General features: G+C 41.8%; 1 protein-coding gene across 2 annotated transcripts in view; it reads left to right on the forward strand.

Annotated features, from left to right (window-relative positions):
* Positions 1–20770, forward strand: part of ULK2 (unc-51 like autophagy activating kinase 2) — a 107104-nt gene that overhangs the window by 55250 nt on the left and 31084 nt on the right. Inside the window, exons 6-11 of one of the 2 annotated variants that reach the window (XM_040424694.1) lie at positions 999–1172; positions 3638–3711; positions 6845–6946; positions 9114–9172; positions 9555–9637; positions 19632–19682. In XM_040424694.1, the coding sequence (XP_040280628.1) occupies positions 999–1172; positions 3638–3711; positions 6845–6946; positions 9114–9172; positions 9555–9637; positions 19632–19682 (543 nt within the window). Of the gene's footprint in view, positions 1–998; positions 1173–3637; positions 3712–6774; positions 6947–9113; positions 9173–9554; positions 9638–19631; positions 19683–20770 lie in introns of those variants that run through there. The other variant, XM_040424695.1, reaches the window with a different exon arrangement.

Genomic DNA, 20770 nt, shown 5'->3' on the forward strand with positions numbered 1-20770 from the left:
CTAGTGATGAGATGAAATAAAAGGGTAGATAAAAGGTACCGTAGGGGAAAAGTGCTAAATCTTCTTAATGTTACAGCCCCATAAATAATGTTTTACATGGGTGTAAAGGGAGCCTGTCACTTCCAAAATCAGTTTCAACGTAAGCATACCACCATGTAAGGAAGTTGCCCCAATACATAACTGTATTTTTCTTGTGAAAATCTTATCCTTTAATCCTGACAAATGCTTCTTTTTAGGGCTCATGCACACGACCGTATGTATTTTGGGGTCTGCAAAACACGGATCCACAAAAAATACAGATGGCGTCCATGTGCATTCCGTATTTTGCGGAACGGAACAGCTGGCTCCTAATAGAACAGTACTATCCTAGTTCGTTATGCGGACAATAGGACATGTTCTATTCTTTTGCGGAACGGACATACGGAAACGGAATGCACACGGAGTAACTTCCGTTTTTTTGTGAACCCATTGAAATGAATGGTCCCGCGTACGGCCCACAAATAAAAACGGACACGGAAAGAAAATATATTTGTGTGCATGAACCCTTATTTTCATGCAAATACGGGTTTAGAGGACTAGATTTTAACGAGAGATATGGTTATGCTTTGAGTCGCTCTGATACCGATTGTGACGATGACATACTCCATTTAAAGGGGTTATCCAATATCATAAACCGCCCCCCCCCCCCCCCAGCCCCGGCCCCGCTGATCCTGGTCCCCGCACCGCCATTGCTGCTTCTCCCTGTACACAGATGAAAGCGGCAATGGCGGTGTGGGGAGCGGGGTAAGAATATTCACTGTGAGGGGCCCGGACATGGGGGGGGGGGGGGCTGTTTATGATATTGGATAACCCCTTTCTAAAGCGTTAAAATGTTGCCGCCATTTCTCTGTATTCTGTTATGAGCTAAGGATGCTGTCACTTTGATCATTTCCTGAAAGCTCCATAAATATTGTCTTATTTGGGCTTACTTAAGACATTGTTCATATTTTACAATGCAGCCAAAGGAACTTTGAGTGAAGACACCATACGAGTCTTTCTGCAACAGATTGCAGCTGCCATGCGGGTGTTACATAGCAAGGGCATTATCCACAGGGACCTGAAGCCTCAAAACATACTTCTCTCGTATGCCAGTCGGAAGAAGTCAACTTTTAGTGGCATCCGGGTAAAGATTGGTAAGTTCTGACTTATTTGACTATTTCTTAATCTCGGTAACATTACTTGCATTCAGAAGGACTTTCTTTAGCTAGCTACACACAAGCAGTCATTTTGTGAGTTACGTCTGTTTCAAGCCCTGAGCGTACAGAGTGTCACCTCCTCGTCATATGTGATTATGTCTCATCTAAGAATAGCAGTATATTTTTGGGTATTGTATGCACACCTATGATAAGCTGTCGTACACTTGCATGTAATAGAACATATGTTGTAGAAATATGTATGAATTAGTTAATTAAAGGGGTTGTCCCACCATTACATCATCATATTCATTGTATAGTTCATATATATGAAACACCTTGGCCATTTGAATGCTGTTTAAAAAAATGATCCAGTGAATAGTTCTGAAACTTCTTATGGCGCTACCTGGTGGTCAAAGTGTATAGCAGTGTGCACATCCACCTAATTATTGTGTGCTGCTGGTGGACACTATCCCCACAGCCAGGTCTCTTGGTTAATAGAAATAGCTTTCTGCCCTGCTTGCTAGGGACAGAGCAGGCCCACTGCAGTAGAATGGCAGTTTAACTGAGAAGACTTCTACAAGGAAAGTAAGAAGGGACTATATTGTTGGCTGCCAGAGGGGGAAGGAGACTGATGTTGTCTAGAGTCGGTCCAATGCGGCAGAAGAGTTTAGTAGCAGCACCGAGGGGAGGGATAATTGGAAGCAACAACTAGCTGTGTATGACTTTTAGTATAACTGAAGGGATAATCCCTTTAAAGGGCAAGATTAGAAAGTGGTCATGTGGGAATGCAGCAACCGTGAGAAGTCTCCTTTTCTTAATTTCCCTTGATACGTAGCAAAGATGTCTCCCTGCTCTAGGACGTGCACCTTGTTATTAGAAATACGTTGTAGGGTACGTTTGTGGCCATGGTAATTTACATTTTCGTTACTGTTTTGCATCATCCTATCATGTCCATGTTACGTGTTCTGGGCACAGACCTTTGCTCCTATATCTGATCGTAGCCAAAGGCATACTGTATATAGAATAGGATAAACTATTGTGTGTGTTGTGTTTATGGGTGATATTTGGGCATTACTCAGCGGGCAGTGACAGCTATACCTTTAGTAATAAGAGAAATACCACCGCACACCCATGCAAGTAAAAGGTTTTTTATTTTAGCATATCCTCCAGTAGGTACATAAACGATAACGGAGAGATATCAATATTGTAACTGTGACTCCAAATCTTTTGACGTTTCGGTCGCCATGGACCTTGTTCACAAAAAGTCACAGAATGGAGTGTAGGGTCTATGGAGGACCCCCGTGGAACAGCGGGAACGCGCTGCGGGGGAAGAGGCTGCATGATTTCCCGGTGTGTGCGGTGGTATTTCTCTTATTACTATCGATTTGGATCACTTCCACTCCACCGAAGCACCTCACAGACTGGACAAACGAGTGCAACCCCATCTGTCTACTTCAGCTTTACCTTTAGCACATATTTTGTCGCATTAAGAAATGCCAATATCTTTTCTGTGTGTGCAGAGCTCAGACCTTGCTGCTTATATCATCATGGGCATTTATCGTGCAGGTGAAATAGCATTTATTGGCTATGCTGTATAATTATTGGCTATTGTGATTTACAATTTCGTTATTATACTGTCCGGTACATTTGTACCTCATTTTAATGCTTAAAAATAGCAAATTCTAAAGAAATTCCACATGGGCCTTGGAAAGTAGTCAAATAATATAGTATCCTGCAGTGTATTACTAATAGTGTTGAGCGAACTTCTGTTTTAAGTCGGCCATTATTGATTCCGCTACCACGGACCACAACGGAATTCGGAATCCATATCGGGATTCTCCGCTAACCGGAAGCCGAACTTTAGACTCCGAACTTAAAACAGAAGTTCGCTTAACACTAATTACTAAGACATCTAGAAAGAAGGAGAAATGTTGGCAGTGCCATTCTGGGCAGTTAGAAAGTGGATTACAGCCTATTACAGCAGTCTGCAACATAAAATATCGAGAGTATTGTCCAAGAGAGCGAGGGCTTGCAGTGTAAAGGGATAGATAAGAGCCTTATATGTGATATAGGTGCCAGTAGTGAAATCCCTTTGGTTGATCAGCAGAAGGGTTCCTCTCTAACCTTGGAGGGTTCACCTTCCATATCCTAGATTTCCCTGCCCAAGACTCCATCAGAAGGCTTCACATCTCAATCCCCCAAGTCCGATTTCAGGAAAGCACATGCTTACATATATGTCCTTCATATTGTATATGAGTTTATTTCAAAGGCTATATAGTGGTCCATTTTCCCCACTGTATATTACCAGTGGTCGCTAATTAGACTTTTCGTACCTGCTATTGATCTGCTGTCGAAAGGGTTCTACGACTGTGACACATCGATAAATCGGACTTGTCTTTTTCACTCCTGTTGGTATTTTATACAGATCCTCATGTGTTTTGTCATCTCTTCCTCTCTCTTAGCGGACTTTGGCTTTGCACGTTATTTACAGAGTAACATGATGGCTGCCACATTATGCGGATCCCCAATGTACATGGTTAGTACAATTTCCTTTGCTTTAAACAGTATTCAACCATGCTTGCTTAAAACGTCACCTGAAATATTTCACCCTACTGCAGAATGTAGCATTTGTGACTGTAGAGTAGGCATCTACCACCTTCGTAACTGTCTATGAACATTTATCTTGACCACAGATACACAAATGTCTTCCTACCACCCTAGTTCCAGTGGTATTCCAGATTTCACAAAAAAAATCCCTGTGGTGCAGCCTAAACCACTGTTGCCTGCAACCCCAAGACTCAATGCCATGTACTTGGCTTCTCTAGGTATACATAGCTGGCCATGTACATTAAGCTCTGCTCACAACTTCATTGAAGGCTCAGTTAGAAGTCTCCATCGCAGTATGCTTAGCTACTGAGGTAAAATCAGACGCCATGGTGGAAACCCAATAGACCGCTGGTAACTTCATTGGGTCTGCCTAGCACTGTTGATGCATGTCATATAACAGATTCAGCAGTCATTTTCATAGTTCTGCTCTTATGACTGAGCAGAACAACGGACTTGTAGAACACACTGAACTTTAGATGTCTGCAGACAAGCTGTTCCTCCCAGTTCTCCATAGACCTGCAGACTTTGCTGAGTAGCATGTTTTTTCTGCTGCAGGAAAAAGTGTTGGGCATGTTAACAATCAAACTTGCCCAAGCCTTCTTTCCTCTGCCATCTGGGGAGATTCAAGGGATCCCCATAAACGCTAGTCAGCTGGTCCTGATTTATTCAACTGGTTATGATTTCTTTTATTTAATGTCCATGTCCAACTTATACCTTAAAAACCTCTAGGCCGGTTAGATTGCATGCTGGACTGGCCATACTAAATGGACTAGATGTTGTTAAGCATTGACACCCAATGAATACAACCATGCAGGACAACCATTCCATAGTTCCTTCATCACTGTGCTATCTTCACTGTTAAACAAGAGTATCATGCTCTGCAGTATTTGCTCAGGAACTTGGTGCAAGCTTAGCAAGTTACTTTGACCTGTCACTCTTGTGATACTGCCATAGTTCACACACAGGAGTCATATCTGAATTCCTCGAATCCTGCTATCTAATGGCAAAAAGTTTATGTGTGTCTGTTCTTGGAATTATTAGAAACTGTTCATACAGAGTTATAATTCAGGGTCTGTGGTTGGGAAGTGCGTCATAAGGGAACACCGTGTCTGACGTGGTCCTGACATGAATATAATTAGCCAAGCTCATTTACTTGCTCTCAAAATGCTATTATAATGGCTAGTGTTGTAAATTTACAGTGTGATTCCAGGTCTTCTTCAGACCCTAATTCTAATGCAGACCAATCTGGCATTGGAAAGTCCAAATGATCTGATAATTTTTTTGAACGTCATGAAGTAATCTAGAAAAGACAAAAGATTAGCTACCAACCAACATCTCTTAAACTATGTGTTAGTAGTGTATGTTAGTTTCATGTTGGGCTCTAGAAGGTTATCCAGTCATCCTGAGAATCTGCTTTTTTAGGTGTTGAATTTAATGGGTTCACTCACATACAGTGTGAACCCAGCACCACCTTTATAAGCCAGAGGAGCTCTTGTTCTGGCTGCTATGTAATAGCGCATTTTACCTGGATCGGCCACCACATTGGACATGTGTAACTGACGGAAGCTTCCAAGTTCCAACACTCCAGGCAAAAAGCTAATTTTCCTTGTGATTAGTTGAAAAGAGGTGTTTTACTGTATTTTTCCAGTTATTTGCGAGTAAAGGTTGTTCACAAATCTATTGGTCATGCTGCTGTGAAGGGTTGTACAACAACATAGACGTGTTAACTCCTGCTCTGACTTACGCGGTGTTCTTGAAAAACAATGTAGCATGACAGTGCCTTAATGGTGTGGGCACAGAAGCTGTCCCCACACCATTACTTGCTTGTGTTATACAGTCAAGATCCCATTCTAACAACTGGGGTCAGAGAATTCTGATCTCAGGCGTTAAACCCGTAAAATGCCATAGTCGGTAGCCACTGCGGCACCAAAGGAGTTTTACTGAGGAAGGGGATGCTGATGGGCTATCATGGCAGCAAGGGGAAGAAAAGTCCCTTATTGGGTCGCTGTCTGCTAGGCAGTGCCAGACTCATGACCTGTCAGTATTTCAAAGCATTAGTGATGCACAAAGTTCCCTAAAAGAAATCATAGTGTAGTGTAAAAAATATGATAACTGTTTACATTAAAAATGAATTTATTCAGTAAGCTATTGTAAGATATCGCTGCAAATATAATGACCCAAACATTAAAGAGAAGATATCATTTATATCATATGACGAATGCCGTAAAAACAGAAATCGGGGGAAAAAAATATAACAGATTTACCGGTACTTGTTTTCTCCTTTCAGAACACCCCACCCTCGCTGAAAATGTAATAAAGCTCAATAAATAAATTGTAAGCAAACCCCAAAAAAGAGAACTCTCCTCGAAATAAACAGACCTTCATACATTCATTCATGTCAGTGGTAAAAGCAAAAAAATAAAAAGGTGGCACCTCTTGGGAAGAGGACAACACATTAAAGAAAAAAACTACACCTAATTTGGTAATGGCATGTAAAATAAAATAAGCAATGTTGGAATATGCCATCAATGTCTGATAGGTGCGGGTCCCACCTCTGGGACCTGCACGTATCTCTAGAACGGAGCCTGCAAAGTGAAGGAGAGCAGACTGAGAACCAGCTATTTTAGGCAGGCCCATAGAAATGAATGGAGGGTGGTCTGCTCTCCTTCACTTTGTGGGCTTCGTTCTACATATAGCTACGGGTCCCAGTGGTGGAACCTGTAACCATCAGACATTGGTAGCACATCCCAGCGATATGCCCCCAGTGTATGAGATGGGCCAACCCCTTTAAGCAACAAATTACATGTTCCTCAAAATTGAGCCCTTGAAACAGGTTCCAACATGTTCTCCAGCGACTATGTTGACGGGGAAATAAGTGATGGCTCTTGGAATGTGAGAAGTGGAATTATGTCTGTTGCCATTACTGCTCTTGGTTCTGATTGTGGTCCTTCTATGTATATGAGCATCCATATTTATGGCATTTCTATTTCAGAATATTTGCTGCTTCTGCAGATACAGCGCTACCGTTTCCAGATAACAGAGTGGTGTGATTTACTTTCCAGGCACCAGAAGTTATTATGTCCCAACACTATGATGCAAAGGCTGACCTGTGGAGCATAGGAACTGTCATTTATCAGTGTCTGGTTGGCAAGCCACCTTTCCAGGTAACCACTATCTTTACAGCTAGATTTCTTTGTAGTGGATAATTTACTGCCTGTGGTTTCAGTAACGTATTATAGGGAATTCGATTTGTGGTCCTGGCATCATCTTGATACCACAAAAATATCTTTACTGTTATTGTGAATATACATTTTAAGGTTCTGAGCTTTAAGATTGCGGCTGGAATAGACTGCCTGCTGATCTTCATACTCCAACCCTGGTTCTTACAAGTTTTCTATGACTTATAGGTTTAGTGCAGTTGCGATTACCTCCTTTATACCCTTGTTTTTATCAGTGTATCCATGTCCTTGTGTGTCCAACCTCTGTGTAATTTCTATCTTAGGTCTAGTTTCTGCTCACATAAATGTATTACTAGATTGATGAAACTGCTCTCCCAGATACTTTCCAACAAAGGTCATGGCTGCTTCTCAGTATAATGGATGCTTTCAGTAGTTAGGGCTATCCTACTAACAGTTGTGCTCCAAACTTTGCCCCCAGCAATTCTCTGCAGTAATTTACTGTTTCGGCACATACCGACAGAAGGGGACAATTCATCATCTGCTTACATCAGGCTATCATTGGCAGCCATCCATATGCGCCAGACCTATACGGCCGCTATTGCTGCACTTCACGTAGTCTATCATAGGCTACATACTTCTGTTTTACTCCCTGCTTTTTGTGAGCTTTTTATCCAAATTATTAATCGCAATAAGACTGGTTGCAAACTATACCAGGCGCTTTGCACACGTTACCGTACTGTATAATACTAGAAGTATGATTTTGTGGTTATCCGTTGTGATTGGTTTGATCGCAGTATGTCATTGTATGTATGGTATTAGTTGTAGAGTGTAAGCTCTTGTGGGCAGGGTACCATTCTGTTTATAGTTTATTGCTTGCTTTATTTTTATATCATGTTTGTGCAACCCTCTCTTGCTGTACAGCGCCATGGACTTAATGGGGCTTTCATATAAATAATAATAGTTATTTCTTGTGATTGGGCAGCACGGTGGCTAAGTGGTTAGCACTGGTGCCTTGCAGCGCTGGGGTCCTAGGTTCAAATCCGACCAAGGACAACATCTGCATGGAGTTTGTATGTTCTCCCTGTGTTTGCGTGGGTTTCCTCCGGGTACTCCGATTTCCTCCTACACTCCATACTGATAGGGAACTTAGATTGTGAGCCCCATTGGCGACAGCTTGATGCTAATGTCTGTAAATAAATTACTATGGTTTTAATTGTTGGAAAATGTAGGTTTTAGAATTGGCTCACTCTTTGGGATGGTTCCATGTGTAGCAGCTATGTCGCCCTCACCCTTAGGACTCTTTCAACATGGCAGCATTCTGGTCAGTATTTTACATCAGTATTTTTAGGCTACAGGTTTTTAGCAAAACTACAAGAGGATCCAAAACACACAGAAGAGGTGTTAGGGTATGTTCACACAGGGGTATTAGCACCCTAAAAATGTAGGCATGTAATTTGCATCAACACTCCACTTGGGAAGATTTCCCTGTACCAGCGTTTTCAGTGCTGCTCTTGATATCGCCAGCGCCACTGGAGAACGCGCTTCATTTATGGTGAGGCCGAACACCTGGTATGAAATCTTTACTAGCCCAGGGCCCCGCTTATGACCCGTTTATCAACTTTTTTATGCCAGTTGATAAATCTCCTCCCTCATTGTGTTTTCCATGCAAAGCGGCTTTTGATGAAGATTCTGACACACATTTTAGTGTGTTTTGATTGCAATGGGAATTTCCACAAAGAATCTGCAGCAAGAATGAACTTGTTTTTTTTTTTTTTTTCATTTCCGCAATGCGGATTGTCAGTCAGCACACAAAAAAAATATATAAACTCTGTATAAGCTACAGCTTGGATTTCCCATTGAAAATCTGCTGTGTGAACATGGCCTAACTCTACCCCTTCTACTTTTTGTCTGAGTAGGTTCCACTACTTGGATTCAGAATACTGACCAAACTATGCCCACGTGAAAGTGGCTTTATTTGTGTGCACAAGCAATATACTGGTAACCAGTGGTTCACATCATGCAGTCCTACCCCATGTGAGCTCACTCTAATCTTGGCATGTTGGAGGATTGTTTCATGTAATGCCCCTTGGGTACGTTAGTGTGTGATAAATAGTGTATGGCTATATAACTCCTATCTGTTCCTTTCTGACAGGCCAATAGCCCTCAGGATCTCAGACTGTTCTATGAAAAGAATAAGAACCTAGTCCCGAGGTACTGTCCCCTTTTACTGTTTTACACCTCAGTACATCTCTCCCATTGCAGAATACACTATGTTCATCCTGCGCTAAATTCTTCATAGATTGCCCTCTGTAGAGGAACAAACTGCCAGGATGGACTTGACAATATTTTACTTGTTAGAAAATGTTAAAAATGATTCCCGCTTGGAGCTACTCTGAAGCTGCACCCTCTTCTTCTGACATATTCAGCCCATTTCTTGCTGGCCTAAATATTACGGCCAACTTTCCAGTGTTATAGGTGGCGATATCATTAAGCCTCCTCATCTAGACATATATGTCCACAGATTTCTGATTGCCCACATATAGGTTTCTGAAAGTTTAGTTTAGCTGACGTTTTCTATGATCTGTTATTACAGCATTCCTGGAGAAACCTCTGCTTACCTATCCAACTTGCTGCTGGGTTTACTTCAGAGAAACCAAAAGGACAGGCTAGATTTTGGTGAGTTTTATATTCTATGATTTCCTACCATTGTGCCCTAAATGGGTGCTTGATTTTACATTAAAAGTAATCTTGGGTGGAGGGGTTTACCAATTTTATTTTTCTTCATTAAGATGACACCTGTTCATATAATCTCAGGACTTACCTCTATGAGCCAGTACAGAGCTTTGTTCTGTAGAAGTGGATCCCATTCTGGTCGACTTGAACCGTCCTTCTTTTACATAAATGGCCAGTCTGCAGAATGGCAACCGTATAATACTACATTTCCTTTGCTGTGGTTGCTGCAGGGAAAATGTCTGGCTAGTCGACTCTTCCCCAGTCTAAGGCTACTTTCACACTTGTGGCAGAGTGATCCGGCAAGCAGTTCTGTCCCCGGAACTGACTGCCGGATCAAGCAATTTGCATGCAACCGGACAGCATTTGTAGACTGATCCGGATGCGGCTCTGTCTCACAAATGCATTACAAGAACGAATCCGTCTCTTCGTTTGTCATACGGACAAGCGGATCCGTTTCTATATTATTATTTTTTTCTTCACATTTTTACAGACTTATCTGGCATTGCAGTATTTTTAATACATTTCAATGTAAATCGGCATTCCGGCAACTGATCCGGAATTTTGGACAGAGATAATATCGTAGCATGCTGCGGTATTCCTCCGTCCAAAACGCCGTTCAGTGACTGAACTGAAGACATTCTGATGCATCCTGAACAGATTTCTCTCCATTCAGAATGCATGGGGATAAAGCTGATCAGTTCTTTTCCGGTATTGAGCCCCTAGGACAGAACTCAGTGCTGGAAAAGAAAAACGCTAGTGTGAAAGTACCCTAAATCAGCTATTTGCCTACGGGACTGTGAGTGGGATTTGTTGGTGGTTGAACAGTACTGCAAAGATTTTGGAGTCTTGCTTAGTGCGTGAAAAAGAAACGCTTTGCACTAGTCAGCGTTAAAAGGCTTGTCAAGGTTTAGGAGGAAAGCGGATAACCCTTTGGATCTGCCTGAAATACAGAACAGGTAAGTACTTACCTCACAGATCCTGCGTTGCCTCTCGAGTTCTCCCAACTGGGCTCTATTTACCTGGCTACAGCAGTGAAATTATGTTGACAGCATGTGACCGCTGCAGCCAATCATGGACCTCGTCTGGTGCACCTCTGAGGCCAGTGATTGGCTGCAGCTGTCACATGTTGTCGACATGACATCACTGTCGCAGCAGGATAAATAGAGTATGGCCAGGTGACCCAGAGTGGCGCTGTGGGATCTTTAAAGTAAGTACTTACCTGTTCTTTATTTCAGGTGGATCTCTAGGGTTGGCCAGTTTCCTCCTGAAGCCAGACAGCCTCCATCGTGCATTCAGAAAGAAAAAGGCTGAACAGTAGTAGTCTTGGAGGAGATCATAAGACAGACTTGAAAGTGGTTTGCTGAGTAGAAAATGACAGCTCATTTTCAGGGCCCCCTCATAACTTGTTCTCCTCTGCGACTACTGTTTGTCTAGTATAGAGACCTGACGGTGGCTTGATGAATGGTTAGTGACCTGAAAGTTTGCACTTAGTATTGACTAGCACAGAGCATTCCACATTGAGCAACACAAAAAGCTTTGGATTGCTGTTCAATCCTTTTCTTTGGACAGTTACTTCATGGAGCAGTGTAAGGAGTATGGAGCAGGCTCACACACTGAGCCTGCTCCATACACAGCAGGTGCCTGCTGTGTAATACAAAAAAAAATCACACACACCCCCCCTTCCCAATTTTACATATAAAAATAAACAATTAAAAAGAACCATAACAGGTCTGGGCTATTAAAGAACTATTAAAATATGAAAATGTTAGTTTTTCCTGAGGAGTGTATGCTGTAATGGAGAAATAATAACGCTCCATTTGCCTTTTTTTTTTTTTTTCACCTTGTGCCTCCAAAAAAAGTAATAAAAAGTCATATGTACCCCAAAATGGTACCTTTACAAATTACTGTGTGCTCTGCAAAAAAGAGCTCTTACACAGCTATGTAGACCGAAATATAAAAAGTTATGCTGTCAGAATATGACGTGTGAGGCAGTGACTTCCCCACAATCACCAGGTCTGAAGAAAGACCAGGTGCAGTAATCACTGGGGATAAAGGAATCCTCAGAGTGAGAGGGGTGGGGACTTGCACACAGAAGGCTGGAGGGGCTCTGTGTGCTCTGAGCCGGGAGGGCTTAGAGACCACTATCCCCCCAAGAGACACTGGTGGAGGTTGGGCCGGGAAAGCCGCATCTCATCCCTGGTGTGAACTGTGTTACACAAGGCGAGACAGGGACATGTTATTAATGTATTAGTTAGAGCCTGCACGGGCAAGTGTTTATTATTTTGTTGTTTTGCTTGTGCTAGTGTGCCACAATAAATGCACTGTTTGGACCTGAAACCTGGTGTCCTGAAGCCGTATATGTGAGAATGATCCCCTGAAAAAAAAAAAAAGCTATCCCTCACAGACAATACAAAAAAAAAGTTTTTTCTTATTTTAAAGGTAGTAAATTGAACTAAAAACTATATAAATTTGGTCTTGCTGTAATTGTACTGATCAGCAAAATAAAGTTGTCATGTCATTTTTAGTGCACAGTGAACTGCATTAAAAACCAAACCTAAAAATCCTTGGCAGAATTGCCTTTTTTTCCCAGTGTTAGCATTTTCCAATGCAAGCTATGGTAAAACAAACAATGCCATTAAAAAGTTGCAATAAACAACCCCTTTTACAACTGTGTGAACAGAAAATAAAAAAAATAAAAAAATATGGCTCTGGGAAGACGGGGAAGGAAAAACAAAAATGAAAAAATAACATTTAGGCCGTGTCTCAGAAGGAAATTAGACTACTTTCACACTTGCATTGTTGTTTTCCGGTGTTGAGGTCAGGCAGAGGATCTCAATACGGGAAACAAACGTTTCCGGTTTAGTCCTCGTGCATTCTGGAGTGGAAAAAGATCAGTTCAGGATGTCTTCCGTTCCGTCGGCATTCTGTTTTGTGACCGGACACTAAATAGGCTGCAAGCTGCGGTTTTGTGTCCGGTCATAAAAACGGGAAAAAACTGATCAGTCACCCATTGACTTTCAATGTATTTAGTGATGGATCTATTATGATTTCACACAACCGCATCTTAATAGAACAGATGCATCTTGATGTTAATTAAACTGATCCGTTTTGATTTTGCACAACGCAAAGGTGAAAGTGGCCTTAATTAGTGGGACTCCCATTTATTTTTATGGCGTACAATCCGGAGAGGGTCCTAAGATAACCAACAATGCAAAGAGATTGGGTTCAGAGGTTAATTTTTCTGGTGCATAAAATACTGATAGAATACGAGCCCTCATTTCCTGAACTTGTCTCCATTTCATCAGTGATTAAAGATCCTCTTGGAATCTTATATGGAAGTTTAATAGTTAAAGTTGAATTTAATCCTTGGTAATCTAAAACAATGCCAGCTTCCCTATTATGCAGACATACATCACATACCGGGAAAACCTGCCAAATGTATGAAGACTTTGCTGTCCGCATACAGATGAGCACGCAGTGTACTGTGCATGGTGATTATCCGCTGAGTGCAGGACTTGACAGAATACACCGGCTGAAAATGATGGATAAAAATAGAGGAAATGCTTGGGACACACTTCCAGCCAGTGCTCTCCATTCTTGTGTGCAGCCTTATGCTTCCCTTATGATTTACAGTCACGTTGCTTTCTATCCTTTATAGAAGTTACAGTTGTCCATTTTAGGGCTCATGCACACGGCCGTAGCTATGGTCTGCATCCGATCCCAATTTTTTTTCCGCGGATCTCAACGGGGCAAAAAAAAAATAGATCACATCTTATTCTTGTCTGCTTTGCAGACAAGGATGGGACATTTCTGCAGGAGAAAAAAAAACATGGCTCGGCTGGGATCTGTGTTTTGCAAACCGCAAAAACGGATACGGTCGTGTGCAGGAGCTCTTAGGCTACTTTCACACTCGCGTTTTGGTGCGGGTCCGTTCAGATAATACAAACGTCTGCATCCGTTCAGAACTGATCCGTTTGTATTGTCTGTAACATAGCCAAGAAGCATCGGTCTTGAACACCATTGAAAGTCAATGGAGGACGGATCCGTCCCCATTGACTTACATTGTGTGTCAGAACAGATCCGTTTGGCTCAGTTTCGTCCGACGGACACCAAAATGCTGCAAGCAGCATTTTGGTGTCCGCCTCTAAAGTGGAATGGAGACGGAACGGAGGCAAACTGATGCATTCTGAGCGGATCTTTTTCCATTCAGAATGCATTAGGGCAAAACTGATCCGTTTTGGACCACTTGAGAGAGCCCTGAATGGATCTCACAAACGGAAAGCCAAAATGCCAGTGTGAAAGTAGCCTTACTATTGTAATTCCTGCAATTCTGCTGACTTAAAGGGGTTATCCCATCTTAGACAATGGGGTAATATCGCTAGGATATGCCCCCATTGTCTGATAGGTGCGGGTCCCAGCTCTGTGCATATACTATGCACATATACTGTCTATACTTCATAATTTATAAATATATATAGTAGATCTAATATCAGAATTACTGTTATGAACAGGCATGAATGTGAAACATAATCATGGGGAATCTGGATGGTCTTCCATGTCTTTGAATCAGTCAGCAGAATACAGGCTGCCATTTATGGCAGTCTGTATCCTGGCCTACTTGGCAATTTGATTTTCATTATAGTTTTGTATTTCTTTGACAGTCTATATTTTTTGTAAAGCCATTAATGTTTTGCTTAATTTTGCGTTTACCAGCTGTAAACTTTCTGCTAGGTAAAGGGTTTCTTTATGACGTTCACCTTTATGGCCTGTCTATCAGTTTTTCATTTTTTGGAGGTTGGACGTCTAGGACACCTGCTAATTAATGAAGGGGCACTTGTATATGATCGGCTGTAGTGCCAAGTATAGCATGTACAGGCAATCTGCTATGCCTATGTAAAGCATGAAGGGGGCAGCCTCTTCACTGTGCTGATCGTTGGGTGTCAAACCTCTGAGCCGAAGCATAGGCCATCAGTATTAATGTCCGTGAAAACCCCTTTAACGCGTGTTAGTACACAACCTCTTGTTCTTATTATTAGTTATATCCACTTATTTCCTTCAATATTCAACTTTCATGTTTTCACCTCAGAGCGCTGATGACACATCCGTTAGATATGTGGCCGTATGATTAGTGGAATACAAACTGATGGCCATCAATTATTAGCAGGATTACAACCCTAGAAAAGTCAAAGTGGCTGTGTTCTGCAAACTAGTCCAATCAGATGTGTCCTCCTTCTTCTATTTCATATGCCACCATTGATAATTATGGGAAAAATCTTTTAAGGATGCTATATTACACGTTTTTGGCCGAACCACTAGTACCGTATGCGTATTACTGCTAATTTCCACACCGCACCTGTACAGTACTTGCAACTTGAAAAAATGGCACAGGTGCAGTAAACTGCCTGCGGGTACCTTGGGTTGGCCGTACATGTAATAGCACTCATAGGAACCTGATACTTGTGGTGTTGTGACAATTGTAACGTGAGATATGAATAGGTGGATCATTGACCTACCAGTCACCATGTAGGTGTGAAATCACCACTTAATCTAAATGCATAAAAGATCAGAATTGATTGTGCAGACCTCATTTAGTGGTATTGATGCATGTAAATGTCACTTGTCAGAGACTAGGTCCCCACCAGTTTTTGGTCATGCTGCTCTAATGATGTCCTCTCCACATGTGGACCTGGTAACAATTGCTACAGTGTCATGTCAGCCATGCCCTTTCATCATTTCAGTGTTCATTGGGGCTTAAAGGCGTATTCCAGGATTTTTATGTTGATCGTCTATTCTCAGAAGAGAAGGAAAAGGTTATGGTTGGCACTCTGACTATAGGATGTTAGGCTGGTGCTCAATGGTAGGGAAGGTGTCCCGCAAACAGTCACCACGGCACTCAGTTCTCACCGTTATTCTCAGAATAGGTCATCAATATCTGATCAACAGAGGTCCGATCCCCCCACACCCAGGATTAGTGGGGGAACATGGGGTCCGTGATCAGATGTTGATGGCTTATTCTGAGGATAGACCATCACTATTAAAATCCTGGACAACCCCATTAAAGGAAAGCCACAGTTATTTCATATGTATTGAATCATTGATCACTGAGGATCCCATCATTGATCCTCCATTGGTTGGTAGAATGGCGGTCCCAAGCCCTCCATTCCTCCTCATTGCACAAAAGCAGTAAAGGAGAGTTTGTCTAGAGTGATGGAGAAGCATGTATGCTGCTGCTGCTACATTCCAAGTCTATAGGATTGGCAGTAATAGTCGTGCGCTCTCCTCCACTATGGTCTGTCCTAATTGTAGTGTAGTCTATTCGCAGATTACAAAACGACATGATAAAGAAAATCCTTTTTCTACAGATTCTGAATCCTATTCCATTACTCCGTTACATTAGCAGGCTATATATTTTCCAAGGTTGAGAATGATCTACGTTATTAGATTGCTTGCAGTAGTCCTCGGTGGAAGTGCTGTAATATGCGGTTGAAGTGGCTACCTGTCATGTTTCAGGAGAGTGTAATCTGAATAGGCTGTGTACAGCAAGGTGTTATTGGTGCTTTGCCACATTTCCAAGGTTTTAAAATAAAAGCTTTTATCCTTAGTAGAACATTCTGTTCCCGAGGCGTTATTGTCCTATTAGGAGGTTCGGGGGCGTTGGAGGCAGATCTGCACAGTCGGTGTTGCAGTTCTCTCTCATGACATCAGAGCAAGCAAGCCGCTCGCACATCGTCTTGGCTCCATTTTCTTGGAGTTAATTATTAGCCTGTACGTCTGCCAAGTGTTTACATGTCTGGAAATAGACTGACAGCTGAAATAAAAAGCATTTTTCAAATTTATATTATGAGTTTTCGGATCCACAAAATCTACTGTATGTTTTCCATGGTGCATTACCTTTTCAGTGTTTAATTGTAATTATTCTCCTTTTAAAAAGCAGTTTATTTGGAAATTAAAAACACACTTTTGGCTTTGTCTAATTATGGTATTTTTATTTTTAGGATGGGGTCTTTTTTTGTTTCTTGAGTGGCAGTGATTACAGTGTACTAGTGTGTAATTATTGGTTAATCAGATAGGAATTGCTATTTAGGATTCCGATGTTTCTTTTCAGATCCAGTAAACCAAAAATAGATCTAATAGAAAAAATATACCGGCATATTAATGTCTTCTTCCAGTGTTTATGATGAGCATCATTGTAAAAATTCAGGTTTTCTCTATGCTGTTTGGTAGCTTCACTTACAGTTGCAAGAAAAAGTATGTGAACCCTTTGGAATGATATGGATTTCTTCACAAATTGGTCATAAAATGTGATCTGATCTTCATCTAAGTCACAACAATAGACAATCACAGTCTGCTTAAACTAATAACATAGAAAGAATTAAATGTTACCATGTTTTTATTGAACACACCATGTAAACATTCACAGTGCAGGTGGAAAAAGTATGTGAACCCTTGGATTTAATAACTGGTTGAACCTCCTTTTGGCAGCAATAACTTCAACCAAACATTTCCTGTAGTTGCAGATCAGTCGCGCACAGCGGTCAGGAGTAATTCTTGACTATTCCTCTTTACAAAACTGTTTCAGTTCAGCAATATTCTTGGGATGTCTGGTGTGAATCGCTTTCTTGAGGTCATGCCACAGCATCTCAATCGGGTTGAGGTCAGGACTCTGATTGGGCCACTCCAGAAGGCTTATTTTCTTCTGTTTAAGCCATTCTGTTGTTGATTTACTTCTATGCTTTGGGTCCTTGTCCTGTTGCAACACCCATCTTCTGTTGAGCTTCAGCTGGTGGACAGATGGCCTTAAGTTCTCCTGCAAAATGTCTTGATAAACTTGGGAATTCATTTTTCCTTCGATGATGGCAATCCGTCCAGGCCCTGACACAGCAAAGCAGCCCCAAACCATGATGCCCCCACCACCATACTCCACAGTTGGGATGAGGTTTTGATGTTGGTGTGCTGTGCCTCTTTTTCTCCACACATAGTGTTGTGTGTTTCTTCCAAACAACTCGACTTTGGTTTCAACTGTCCACAGAATATTTTGCCAATACTGCTGTGGAACATCCAGGTGCTCTTGTGCAAACTGTAAATGTGCAGCAATGTTTTTTTTTTTTTGGACAGCAGTGGCTTCCTCTGTGGTATCCTCCCATGGAATCCATTTTTGTTTAGTGTTTTACGTATCGTAGATTTGCTAACAGGGTGGTTAGCATATGCCAGAAACTTTTGTAAGTCTTTAGCTGACACTCTAGGATTCTTCTTGACCTCATTGAGCAGTCTGCGCTGTTCTCTTGCAGTCATCTTTACTGTGCTGAACTTTCTTCATTTATAGACAATTTGTCTTACCGTGGACTGATAAACAGCAAGGCTTTTGGAGATACTTTTATAACCCTTTCCAGCTTTATGCAAGTCAACAATTCTTAATCGTAGGTCTTCTGAGAGCTCTTTTGTGCAAGGCATCATTCACATCAGGCAATGCTTCTTGTAAAAAGCAAACCCAGAACTGGTGTGTGTTTTTTATAGAGCAGGGCAGCTGTAACCAACACCTCCAATCTCATCTCATTGATTGGACTCCAGTTGGCTGACACCTCACTCCAATTAGCTCTTGGAGATGTCATTAGTCTAGGGATTCACATACTTTTTCCACCTGCACTGTGAATGTTTACATGATGTGTTCAATAAAAACATGGTAACATTTATTTCTTTTTGTGTTATTAGTTTAAGCAGACTGTGATTGTCTATTGTTGTGATTTAGATGATCAGATCAGAATTTGTGCAGAAAGCCATATAATTCCAAAGGGTTCACATACTTTTTCTTGCAACTGTACTTGCAGGCTATGCACTTCATGTATTACAATATGGAGAATTTACTGCAGTCCTTTACTTCCTCCTTGCTGATGTCAACTGCAGGAGCAGAAAGTCAGAGAGTAAGGGCTCATGCACATGGCTGTTGCTCGTCTGATTCGTGCATTGGGGACCGCAATGCACGGAAAACATCCATGCGGATTTTGCAGACAGATCCAGACCCATTCAAGTTGTGATCTGTCCGCACCGCAAAAAAATAAAACATGTTCTAATTTTTTTTGTGGTACCTACAGTGGCACGGAGAGAAACCCCACGGAAGCACTCCTTAGTGCTTCTGTGGGGTTCCGTACCTCTGTTCCGCACCGCACCTTCTGGATTGCAGACCCATTCAAGTGAATGGGTCTGCATCCGTAATGCTTTGTGCACACGGCCAAGGCAATACGAGCACGGCCGGGCAACAGCCCCTTTTCTTTACTGCAGAAGCAAATCATTCCACATGATGGCATTTTTTTAAATTCCTGTAGCGTTTTCTTGCGGACCTTCCAGATTGTGGACCCATTCAAGTGAATGGGTCCGCATCCGTGATGCGATGAGCATGAGGCCGGTGACCGCATATGGGATGGAAAGCCAAAAATGGGTCAGATTAGGAGGCCTGTGTCTCTTAATAAATTTGGCACATCTTATTCCAGTGATCTTTTACGTACGTGATGCCATACTTGGTACATCTCTCCCATTGTATCACTATCCAAATATTTATGGACTCAGGGTATGTAGGGAGAGTTCCTAAAGCACATGAGAGAACAAATGCAAAACTTCTTTGCTTAGCACATAAAAATCATTGTGTTCTTCTCTGATTTGATGTCTAAAAATGTCACATTATGCACAATGTTGCATGTGAGGTAGCACTATGTGTGAAATTCATAAGTAAAAGTTGTGTAGAAAGGAGTATTTTCTTATTTTGTGAATTCCTTAGGTCTGTGCCAAAACTTTAATCAATCTGAAATGAACTTCCTTGTCTCACATCCCAGGGGTCTAAGTGTGCCAAGTAAAACTAGATTATGGACCAGCACTTTAAATGCATAACGCTATAGCCTAGAATCAGTGTTCAGTTATAACATGCCTGTTTTCTTTTTTTCTACAGAGGGATTTTTCAGTCATCCTTTCTTAGATCAGGTCTCCACAGTCAAAAAGTGTAAGTACATACCGGAGTATATTTTCATAGTAAATATTCCTGCGTGTTGTGGTTAGCTGTATGCTTGCCAGATGTACTAAAGTGGAGATTCTCGCAGGTGCTTGCTTGAGGATCGGTTTACTCAGTTGGCTTGTGTCAGTAACAAATGGAGAGTGGAATTAGATGCTTACTGAGCTTTTAGATTTCCATAATCTACTTCCCTCCAAATTATCTACTAAGCTGCATTTGTGGGGTTACAGCACAAATTGATGCACAGTAATAACATTTTTCAATTGGTTGTTATTTTGGGGTCATTTATTAAACTGGTGTGAAGTAGAATTGGCTTAGGGCACTGGCTTGCTATGGGCAACTAAGACAGTTCTTCGTTACACCAGTATGATAAATGACCCCATTTGTCTTTTGCAGCCTGCATGTATTTTCATACATTGCAGGCTGCACAGTCCTGTTTCATGTAAAATCCACCAGTTAAGTTCTCTGACATCTCTGTATGCAGGCTCATATTCTGCTCTACTTGATTCTCACAAAGCTGACGTTCCTCTTTTATTTAAAAGGGTTGTTCATCACTAAAACATTGACAACCTATCCTCAGGATAGGTTATCAATATCAGATCAGTGGGGTTTCCAACTCTCTGCACCCCCTGCTGATCAGCTGTTTGAAGAGGTGGCGATGCTCATGCAAGTGCTGCTTCCCCTTCAAAATTAACTGTGTCGTCCCTTTTGTAGAAGCGGCGGAGTTTACCCGTATTTTTCGCTTTTATAAGACGCACCATATCAGATCCTAATATCACACCCCCATAAATATCAGGTCATCACATCAGACCCCCATATCAGCTCTCCATGTCAGAACCCCATGAGCCCTCAATGTCAGACCTCATCAGACCTTATTTCAGACCTCAGATCAGCCCTCAATGTGAGACCCCAATCAGACTTCAGATCACCCTTTTATTTCAGACCCCCATCAGACCTTATATCAGTCCTTAATTTCAGACCCCCATCAGACCTCAGATCGTCCCTCATTGTCAGACCCCCCAGAGTTCCTTGCCAGAACCATCAGACCTCAGATCAGAATAAAATAAATGACTCTCTTG

The sequence above is a fragment of the Bufo bufo genome, chromosome 3 (assembly GCF_905171765.1).
Source record: "Bufo bufo chromosome 3, aBufBuf1.1, whole genome shotgun sequence".
Lineage (NCBI taxonomy): Eukaryota > Metazoa > Chordata > Amphibia > Anura > Bufonidae > Bufo > Bufo bufo.